The sequence below is a fragment of the Sparassis crispa genome, assembly GCF_003851025.1.
Source record: "Sparassis crispa DNA, contig_000017F, whole genome shotgun sequence".
NCBI lineage: Eukaryota > Fungi > Basidiomycota > Agaricomycetes > Polyporales > Sparassidaceae > Sparassis > Sparassis crispa.
In genome coordinates, this window is record NW_020939764.1 from 496189 (window position 1) to 507298 (window position 11110).

General features: G+C 52.9%; 3 protein-coding genes across 3 annotated transcripts; 1 reads left to right on the forward strand and 2 right to left on the reverse strand.

Moving 5' to 3' along the window:
- Window positions 1-474: 474 nt before the first annotated feature.
- Window positions 475-3279, forward strand: SCP_1801730 (Probable methionine--tRNA ligase; the record flags this gene model as incomplete). The annotated part of the gene is made up of 14 exons (XM_027765261.1): window positions 475-539; window positions 591-664; window positions 721-763; window positions 825-832; window positions 886-1039; window positions 1093-1134; window positions 1190-1279; window positions 1329-1380; window positions 1431-1776; window positions 1826-1833; window positions 1885-2083; window positions 2142-2302; window positions 2353-2384; window positions 2439-3279. 14 exons carry the CDS (start codon window positions 475-477, stop codon window positions 3277-3279), a joined length of 2115 nt encoding a protein of 704 aa, XP_027621062.1.
- A 238-nt stretch (window positions 3280-3517) lies between these two features.
- SCP_1801740 (hypothetical protein) lies at window positions 3518-3739 on the reverse strand (the record flags this gene model as incomplete). The annotated part of the gene is made up of 2 exons (XM_027765262.1): window positions 3518-3576; window positions 3631-3739. 2 exons carry the CDS (start codon window positions 3737-3739, stop codon window positions 3518-3520), a joined length of 168 nt encoding a protein of 55 aa, XP_027621063.1.
- A 917-nt stretch (window positions 3740-4656) lies between these two features.
- SCP_1801750 (hypothetical protein) lies at window positions 4657-9157 on the reverse strand (the record flags this gene model as incomplete). Its single annotated transcript, XM_027765263.1, has 4 exons — window positions 4657-6614; window positions 6793-7092; window positions 7549-9024; window positions 9097-9157. 4 exons carry the CDS (start codon window positions 9155-9157, stop codon window positions 4657-4659), a joined length of 3795 nt encoding a protein of 1264 aa, XP_027621064.1.
- Window positions 9158-11110: the final 1953 nt, after the last annotated feature.

Genomic DNA, 11110 nt, shown 5'->3' on the forward strand with positions numbered 1-11110 from the left:
ACGTTTAATATGGTCTCGTATAGTCACTCTTGCATGCGTGCAACCCTCCTTGCTTTCGCATGATATTTGCTATTTTCTGCTCGTACAGTATAATTATTGCGTCGCTGTTATGCGGTGAAACTGGGATCTGCCGGTGAGCAAGATTAAGGCTGGTCAGTTTGAGTGGGACTTGTTCTTTGCTGTCGGCTTAACAAGTTGGTCTCATTTTTTGTTCCCTCCTATACTAGATTGTGACGTAATGCATTAATGACTCAAACTGATCAACTTGAAGTTGCGACTCGGAGTCGGTCAGTAGATCTAGATGACTCGAAAGTTAATCTACGTACCCCGAGTCAGATCTCACATCTCTCTCCACTTGCTCTCCACTGCTCTCTCGACCTCAGTATACCTTGCACTCCCCTGCTGCATTCTCCTCATTTTCAATCGATTTCTGTTGTGCAATCAATTCCAAGCTTCTCCCTCCCAAGGTCTAAAATGACACAAAACATCCGGCAAGCGGAGGGTCTCCGACGAGAGATCCCATCGCACAAAGACAAGATGTATAAAATCTATGTTCCATCGTGAATATCGAGCTGAAGAGCTGCTTTCAGACTGCCCAAGGATGGCGAATCCAATGTGTTGATTACCTCTGCGCTACCATACTGTAATAATGTCCCGCATCTGGGTAAGCTCGACCGGCAGCGACGAGTGTTCGAGTGCTGAGGAAGATCGATGGGGCAGGTAACATCATTGGGAGCACGCTGAGCGCTGATGTATTTGCTCGGTGTGTTTAGCTTCTCTGCTCGAGTCGTGTGACATACTCACTGTAAATTATTCGTGCACAGTTACAACCGTAGGCCACGCATGCGTTATGCACCTTCCATCACTCAACCCTCCACTTCTCAGGAACTAGAAATCGTAGAACGTTGTACATCTGCGGCACCGACGAGTACGGGACTGCGACAGAGACGCAAGCTCTGAAAGAGGGCATCTCGCCGCGGGAGCTGTGCGACAAGTACAACACCCTTCATGTCGAGACGTACAAGTGGTTCGAACTGAGGTGTGTGTACTCGGTATAAGGCACGACAACAACTCAATACCTCAAGTCTACAGCTTCGACCACTTCGGTCGCACCTCCACGCCATTGCACACTGAGTGGGTTTTCAGTGTAGTGGGTTGTCTTAAACGTTGTTGAGTTCTTCATTTCCAGGATCTGTCAAGAGATATACTTGAACCTTGCCAAGAATGGTTACCTAGAGAGGCAGACTAAAGAACAGACATATTGCGAAGGCTGTAAAAAGTGCGTCCTGTGCGTTGGCCTGAAATTCGACGACTTACAGGATTTTCAGGTTCCTCGCAGATCGTTTTGTAGAAGGGACGTGTCCTTATTGCGGAGCGGACGTGCGTAATTAGACTCTTATCCATAATGAAGTTATTAACATGATCTCTAGGACGGCCGCGGCGACCAATGTGATGCGTGCGGACGGACGCTCGACGCCGTAGAGCTGATCAACCCGCGCTGCCTGATCGATAAAACTCACAAGGTGACGACACGCTCTTCGGACCACATGTACGTCAAGCTCGATTCCCTGCAATCGCGCACCGAGGAGTGGATCCGCAAATCGTGGAAAGCAGGCAAATGGTCACCGAATGCAGTCATCAACTCGGACGGTCAGCTCATCGATGCGCGGCTTAAGGGTGGCCTGCGCCCGAGCCCGGTCACGCGCGACCTGACGTGGGGTGTTCCGGTTCCCATCGTGGATGGAGACGACCATGGGATGAAGGGGAAGGTTATGTGTGAGTGCCTGTTGCCATTGGACATGCTTCGTTGGCTGATACAGCGCAGACGTTTGGGTACGCGTGGTTAATCACTAAATCACAGCATGCGGACTGAAACTTCTGTAGTTTGATGCTTGCATTGGATACCCCAGCATCACTGCGAACTACACGTCGGAGTGGAAAAAGTGGTGGTTCAACCAGGAAAACGTCCGCTTGTACCAGTTCATGGGCAAGGACAACGTGTACTTCCACACAATCTTCTTCCCCTCCGTGCAAATTGGCGACGGTCGCCCATGGACGTCTCTGTTCCATCTGTCTACTACAGGTAATGTTCGATCGCTTGTTTCGTCAGATCAAACAATTCGCTGATATTCGCTTGATAGAATACCTGAATTATGAAGGCGGAAAGTTCTCAAAGAGCCATAATCGTGGCGTGTTCGGACCTGCTGCCAGAGAGACAGGTATCCCAACCTCTGTATGGAGGTACTACTTGATCTCGACTAGGCCGGAGACCGCGGACGCCATGTTCTCATGGGCCGATTGCGTAAGTGGACTCCCAAAGGGTTTTTAATTTCTCTAATGTCGGCAATACAGATTGCAGCCAATAACAACGTGCTGCTGAACAAGTGAGTTCGTGATCACGCATCTCACTTCCTCGTTATTTACGCGTCCCCACGTAGCTTCGGTAACTTCATCAACCGAGTCTTGAAGTTCGTGGTGTCGCAATACAACAGTGTTGTGCCCGACGGCGGTGATGCGCCTGGCCCTTATTCCCCGAACGACGACGTAGATGCCGACTTCGTTTCCGAGGTTAACGGCCTGTTGAAGGACTACATCGACGCCATGGAGTCCGTCAAACTTCGTCTCGGCCTGCAGACGGTCATGTTGCTCTCCGCGCGGGGGAACTTGTACCTACAGTCTTCGCACCTTAACAAGACATTGATGATGGAGAACCCGAAGCGCTGTGCGCAGGTAGTCGCGCGCGCGATTAACCTAATCTATGTGCTCTCCGTGCTCATTCACCCGTTCATGCCGACGACTGAGGCGTCGATCCTCGAGCAGCTGAACGCCCCCGCGCGGGCAGTGCCACAAGTATTAGCGAACGACATCTTCCCTGGACACCGCGTTGGTACGCCCGAGCATCTCTTCAAGCGTATTGACGAGAAGATGGCGAATGTGTGGCGTGTCAAGTTCGGCGGGAATAAGCCAGTGGACCCCTCCCCTGAGCCGAGCGCCGACGCGACGCATGTCGTGCCGGGTATGTCGAAGCGGAAGACGACAGCGGCAAAGAAAGCTGCTGATAAGGCTGCCGCTGCCGCTGCGCAGGACGCTACCCCAACGCCAAAGTCGGCAGAGGTGCTTGCTTGGGAGCAGAAGGTCGCGGAGCAGGGACAGGTGGTGCGTGAACTGAAGGGGAAGACACCCAAGACGCCTGAGCTGGAATCGCAGATCACCGCGGCGATAGATCATCTCAAGAGTTTCAAGGAAGAACTGGCTGCATTGCAACGGAGTCAAGTCTAGTCAGGAGCAGTAGAATTCTAGATAGAATGTTGTACCATAAATCAACGCAAAATTCACATAGCACCACCCGGATACTGAGCCCCGCCGGATGCGCGCTGCTACAGCGGCTCCAATGCAGGCACAGGAGGGGGACCACAGTGGGAGACGGCGCAAGTTGCTCACCGCCGGTTGAGGGACCCGAGGAGCACGCACGGGTACCATGGTGTGCACTCGACGAGAAGCTCGCTTTGAGCCCTGCCTACACGCACGGGGCCGCACTGGGAGTGCTGGCGTCCGTGCAGGCAGATACCGGCGGACCTGGTGAACGTTAGCATTATGAGAAAAGAACAAAAATATGCTGGTTTTGCTCACCTGGTGTCTGATGATTTGAGGACACACGCCGTGAAGCTGCTAGTTTGACGGCAAATGGGATGGTGCGGCAACCGCCACGCTTGCGCGTGTCGTTGCGGTGGTTGAACATAGAGGTGGAGTCGTGAACACGTAGCAGAAGCTCTCGTGTTTCAGGGGGTAGACCGTGGGTCAGTCAGAAGACGGAGGTGGGCAAGTAGAATATGGAGAATATTGAGACATTTCGGCGAGAAATCCTGGTAACGACTTTGCGCCAAAATCCTTGCTCGCGTGCCTGCCAGGAGAACAATATGGCGACGCAAGTATGCGCCCTGTCGCTGCATGACATGAGTAACTGGCATTTCAACTACTGTAGCGAAACGACCTCAGGTTCAGTCACGGGTCACACTCAGTAAAAACCGGAAGTCAATTATAGTCTGGTGTTGTCGGGTTGAGGTCAATGGGATTCAAAATTTTGGCACCATGGTCAGGTAAAGTCCATAGAAGTCTGTTTACAGTCACCAAACTCATCATGCCAAGAAATTATGTGATCAAATGCCATCAAATTCTAGTCTGTAAAAGTCAGACACTGCAGTTAATTCTCTCAGAATACATGGCATTCTGGAGCTTATATGTTGCTTTTTTCTGCACTGAGGGTGTAGAGATTACGAGTTGCGGGCTATGTAGAATAATCGTAGGCCTCAGTTCTCTTGTCCGTAAGGAACTGAGAATATATTGAAGCATACCTATGTAGAATAATCGTAGGCTAGGTATGCAGTCAGTAAGTAATCATAAGGTAATCGGCAGTTAATAAACTCACCCTCAGTTCTCTTGTCCGTAAGGAACTGAGGGGGAAGTAGTACGAGTACGCTACTTATGTAGTGAGTACGCTATTGTTATGTATGATACAAGAGCATTCGAAAATCGTAGAATGGTCACTTTACTTTACTTATTGTCCATCTTGTTTAGAATCTCGATTACCTTTCCCGATGAGAACAAGAATGCCACGAAGGGCGCGCACGATGAATTGCAATATCCCAACACGCCCTCTCAATTCTCGTGCAGCCCAATGAGGCGCGAGAGATGTTCGACCTTGATGCGCGGCAGAACCTTTGTGAATATGTCTGCCGGCATGTCTTCAGTACGGCGGTATTGCAGAATGACCTGGCCATTCTCGACGGTCTCGCGGATGAAATGAAAGCGGATGTCGATGTGTTTGGTATGTGCGTGGTAAGCATCGTCCTTAGCAAGGGCAATCGCTGACTTGTTGTCGCTGTGCAAGCGCACCGGGTAGCGGAGGATGTCAGGGTGGAGGACATCGGCGAGGAGGGAATGAAGCCAGAGTGCTTCCTTTGTCGCGTGAGTTATCGCGATGTATTCCGCCTCGGTGCTTGATAACGCGACAACATTCTGCTTCTTAGCAGACCATGAGACCGCGTCGCCATCAAGGAGGAACACATACCTGCTAATCGAGTGCCTGTGCTCGGCCGATCCCCAGTCCGCGTCCGAGAAGCCTTCCACGCCATCCGTTGTCTCTCCGAATGTCAGCCATCTCTCCCTCGTTCCTGCGAGGTACCTAAAAACCCTCTTTGCTGCTTCCCAGTGCGGCCGTCCTGGATTCTTCATGAATTGCGAGAGAGCCGTTACAGCGTATGCAATGTCAGGGCGCGTCCCAAGTGCCGCGTACATGAGCGAACCGATCGCTTCGCGATATGGTATGTTCTTCATGTCTTCAAACTGACGAGGAGTGGAGGGGCATTGGTGGATGCTGAGGACAGTCCCGGGGTCAAGTGGTGTAGTCAATGACTTCGCGTCCTGGAGGTTGAAACGCGCGAGAATCATGTCGATATACGCACACTGCGACAGAGACAATGTGCGCGCATCGCGGTCACGCCGCACTTCGATCCCTAAGATCCAGTGCATCTCTCCGAGATCTGACATCTCGAAATGCATGCTGATCTCTCGCTTGAACCAGAAAACCGCCGCCTTGGTGCCTGCAATGGTCGAGTCGTCAACGGAAAGCGCGATGAGCAAGATGAGGACATCTTCTTCATTGCGAAGCCAGAAGATGCAGTGGTCGACCTTGCTCCTGGTGAGTCCCATGCTGCCAAGTTCACCAGAAATCTTCTTGTGGAACTGACGACCGCTCTGCTTTAGCCCATACAGAGGTCGCTTGAGCCTGCAGACAAGGTGCTCTTTCCCAGGTTCAGCTTGCCCAGGAGGCTGCCACATATAAATCTCTTCCTCGAGATCCCCGTTCAGGTACACCCCCTTGACGTCCATCTGGTGCAGCTCCCAGTCGTAGTGTGCGGCGAGCGTGAGAATCAGGCGAATCGACGCGAGCTTGGCCACTGGGGCAAATGTCTCATTGAAGTCGATCCCTGGCACCTGTGTAAATCCCTGAGCCACGAGACGAGCCTTGTAGGACTCGATTTCACCTTCCGCGTTGTGTTTGATGCGGAAGACGAATTTGGATCCTACAATGTTAGTGTTCTTAGGTGGCTCGACCAGTGTGTATGTGCCATGACTATCAAGGTTTTGCATCTCCTTCGCTATTGCTTCCGTCCATTTCGGCCATTCTGTGCTCTGCATGGCTTCATTCAGAGAAGCTGGATCCTGTCTAGGAGTCTCCATCAATGCTGGCATCATGAAGATCGACTCAACTTCATCCTTGCTTTCTGCCTCAATGGCCACAGCTCCCATCAGGTCACCAGGTTGCAAACCTTTTGGGTATTTCGACTGGCTCAGGCGTCCGTCAGCGACACCAGATCCATCGTTCAATCGCTGGACATATGCGGATGCCTTGCGAACACGATGTCCTCTGCCGCTTGGTGCCTCAGGAGCTGGTGCTTCAGGAGGTGATGACAGAGGAGTTGGAGTGGCAGGGGTCGGGGGATCGATGGTGCGTGATGCCATTTCCTCTTCTGGCGCTGGTACTGACAGCGTTTTGGACACACTCGGACCGCCTGTCGCCCTCGCCCTCTCGGGCTGAGTGTCATCCGAAATGACTGTTTCATGGACGAACTTGACATTTCATTCCACGGTTATGCCAGGGGGCAACCAGCCGGGAAATTATCGACCTCAACCCGAAAAAGTGAAGAGGAGGACCCCGTGCACTGGATCTCCTACCCCCCGAGCCCGATATGGAAATAGATGAGATAACGCGATAGATCTACTACTAAGTACCATACCTTGCCGCCTTCCTGCGAGGCTGTTTAACTACTGTCGACGGTGCTCTATTCCTCTTCTGCGCGAGCCCTTCGCGCGTCTCTTCTATCACATCAGTATTCGGAATTTCATTTTCCAACCTCCACTCTTCAGTAACCTGCTCGTCAATCTCCATGAATGCTTCTTCGGCTCGTGAGATATGCATGTCCACGAGAAGTTGCGGGGCGATTGGTGGTAGCATTCCGTCCTCTTTCGAGTGCTCCATAGTGATGTGGAACAGTGTGTTGTACTTCCATATGGTCCGAGGTTGACCCGATGCTGTGGGAGGACAGAGAGAGCAATGGATAGGGACATTGGTCTTCATACTTCTCAGATGATGAATTGTAATGTGCCCATGCTTGTTCACCGGTTCTGAGCGCGAGTAGTACGGGTGGATATCCAGGATTCAGGATGGAAATGCCTGACATTTGCATTGGAAGATATGAAGGAAAGAGATGCACGGCGTCACGGTCATGTTCTTTATCTTATCTCATCGGGTCCAAAGCCTGAACGCCACTGCCCTTGACAACGGCTGTGAACTCGAACAGCGGAGGAATATCTCAAAGTTTTGCCGGAGGTACTGTATACACATGTGAAGAACATATCCCGAGATTCTGAGCGCACAAAGTGGCCCAGGTTATGTGTAGTCAGAAAGTTGAGCGAAAGTGCTTGAAAAAGATAGAAATGGACCCCATACACCAGTGGAGGGACAACAACCACAGGGGTTGGAGTCACAGAAAGTCCCGGTGGGTGCCCCCTGGGTTATGCTGTGCTTGTCTGGCCAGTACACGTGGTACCCCTTGCTCTCCTCACTGTGACCGATGAATCGGCCCTCGTGTGCCTTGGAATCAAGTTTCCCGGCATCTTCGATGCATACCCACACTTTTGCACTGAACTCGTGGATGTTGCCGAGGTCTGGGACTTTGCTGTAGCGCACCTCATATGGTGTTTTCCCCTCCAGTGCACGAGTTGACGTTTGGTTCTTCAACCAAGTTGCGTGCATTATTGCCTCGCCCCAGAGACTCTTCGGCAAGCCTAAGGCAATCAACATTGCCCGCGCATGCTCCAGAAGTGTTCGATTGATATGCTCTGCAAGCCCATTGTGTTGCAGGGTGTCATGCACTGTAAGACGGGAGGCCGTGCCTTTCGCAGCAAGGTGAGCTTTGAAGTCAGCACTCATATATTTGCCCCCTCGATCGGACTGCAAGGCCTTTACAGTTTTGCCATCCTGTGTACTGAGCTTCGCCTCATAGGACTTGTAGGCCTGGAAGGTACCGGACTTCGCATGCAGCAGGTACAATTCGGTCCAGCGTGTTGCATCGTTTGTGAACGAGGTAAAGTATTTCTTCCCGCCTATCGTCTCAGTACGCGCAGGTCCCCATACGTCTGAGTGAACTCTGTCGCCTAGTTCTTTGGCGCGTGCACCGTCACGCTCCTTCGGCATGGGGTGACGCATGATTTTTGCCTGGATGCACGACTCGCATTGGTCCGTACCCGGCTTTGCACTGTCTGTCAAACGGACACCTTCGACTCTTCCTTCACGCACTAGGCGTTCAGCGATCATAGGTGAGATATGGCCCATGCGACGATGAAAATCCATGACTGATGTCATCACCAGTCCATGCTCAACAACATCTCCAGGTGGCAATAGAACTATTCCAGCTGTTGTACATGCATGCTCAACATGAAAGAGGCCATTGTTTGATGGGATGCGGCCGACAATTCGTCCTTTGCTGCGGGAGATGATATGACACTCTCCTTGCTCAAAGATGGCAGAATACCCTGCAGCATCGGCACGCGCAACGGAAATGAGTGCGAAGGCTATATCGGGTGCATACAGCACATCTTGTAGCATGACAGTTGTCCACTGATCACCATTTGGAACCTTTAGGGCGACGGTTCCCTGACCTGTTGCGTGGAATGCCCGGCCATCAACTGCTGTGATTGGCTTTGGAGGGGTTGCCTCAAATGCCGTGAACGTGTCGCGATATGGGGAAATGTGACGTGTTGCACTGCTGTCATAGACCTCGATCCGGATGTTTCCATCAGCTGTGTGGCTACGAGCAAGTGCTGCACTGTCGAAGGTTGCCGTGAATGCGTGCACGTCCGTGTTGCTGCTGACAGCTGTGTTTGCACTCGTGCCCGACTTGCCCTTATCACCATCCTTCTTCAGGTTCTGGTTTCGTGGTCCTTGGCCTTCCTTTCCACCCCCTGCATGCCAGCACAGCCCATTCAGTCATGTTTGTGAACTGGACTCCCATTTACCCTGACATTGTCATGAACTGGACAGCCAGCGGACGTCGGCCCATCGGTCTGTGTAAGGAGCTGTCAGCGATCGGCTCATGGCGATGAAGGGAATGCTGGAGCGATGGGCCCACCGCCATAGGAGTATTTCTGAGCGATCGGCCCACCACCATGATGCAACTATTATACAGGCATGGGCCCACCACCGCGGTGATAGTTCTGAGCGATGGGCCCACCACCATAGGTGTATTTTTGAGCGATCGGCCCACTGCCACGGGGCTATTATACAGCCATCGGCCCACCGCCATAGGTAGTGTTCTGAGCGATCGGCCCACCGCCATGGGGCTATTACACAGCCATTGGCCCACCACCATAGGTAGTGTTCTGAGCGATCGGCCCACCGCCACTAGGGCTATTATACAGCCATTGGCCCACCGCCATAGGTAGTGTTCTGAGCGATCGGCCCACCGCCATAGGTAGTGTTCTAAGCGATCGGCCCACCGCCATAGGGATATTTCTGAGCGATCAGCCCACCGCCACGGGGCTATTGTACAGCCATCGGCCCACCACCATTGGAGCTGTTCTGAGCCATCGGCCGACTGCCATAGGTAGTGTTCTGAGCGATCGGCCCATCGCCATGGTGCTATTATACAGCCATCGGCCCACCGCCACCGTGGTAGTACTGAGCGATGGGCCGACCACCATAGGTAGTGTTCTGAGTGATCGGCCCACCGCCACTGGGGCTATTATAGAGCTGTCGGCCCACCACCATATGTAGTGTTCTGAGCGATCGGCCTACCGCCATAGGTATATTTCTGAGCGATCGGCCCACCACCACGGTGCTATTATACAGCCATCGGCCCACCGCCATAGGTAGTGTTCTGAGCGATCGGCCCACCGCCATAGGTAGTGTTCTGAGCGATCGGCCCACCACCACAGTGCTATTATACAGCCATCGGCCCACCGCCATAGGTAGTGTTCTGAGCGGTGGGCCGACCGCCATAGGCAGTGTTCTGAGCGATCGGCCTACTGCCATAGGTATATTTCTGAGTGATCGGCCCACTGCCACGGTGCTATTATACAGCCATCGGCCCACCGCCATAGGTAGTGTTCTGAGCGATGGGCCGACCACCATAGGTAGTGTTCTGAGTGATCGGCCCACCGCCATAGGTAGTGTTCTGAGCGATCGGCCCACCACCATAGGTAGTGTTCTGAGCGATGGGCCGACCTCCATAGGTAGTGTTCTGAGCGATCGGCCACGGTGCTATTATACAGCCATCGGCCCACCGCCATAGGTAGTGTTCTGAGCAGTGGGCCGACCGCCATAGGTAGTGTTCTGAGCGATGGGCCCACCGCCATAGGTAGTGTTCTGAGCGATCGGCCCACCACCACGGTGCTATTATACAGCCATCGGCCCACCACCACGGTGCTATTATACAGCCATCGGCCCACCGCCATAGGTAGTGTTCTGAGCGATGGGCCGACCTCCATAGGTAGTGTTCTGAGCGATGGGCCCACCGCCATAGGTATATTTCTGAGCGATCAGCCCACCGCCACGGTGCTATTATACAGCCATTGGCACAACCCCATAGGTAGGGTTCTGAGCGATAGGCCGACCTCCATAGGTAGTGTTCTGAGCGATCGGCCCACCACCACGGGGCTATTATACAGCCATCGGCCCACCGCCATAGGTATATTTCTGAGCCCATAAGCATGGGTCGCCTGAAATATCTGACTAGCCCGGGCATAGCTGAGTTATTTGCCTTGCCCTAGGTTGTCAACTGGGCTCGTATCGTGTCCGTGTCGTCTTGGTGAAGCATGGGTGGGTGAAGGAACATACCGGATGATTGGTCAGGGAGTAGCATAGGTGGATGTATGAAACATGGAGATTGGTCGGGGGGAAGCATGGGCGGATGTATGAAACGTGGAGATTGGTCAGGGGGAAGCATGGGCGGATGCCACACCTGGTTGCCCGAGCCAAGAAGTAGACCATACGAAGTGAACGGATTGTACCCGAAGTCAACCGAAGAGCACGAAGTAGACGAGGATGCGG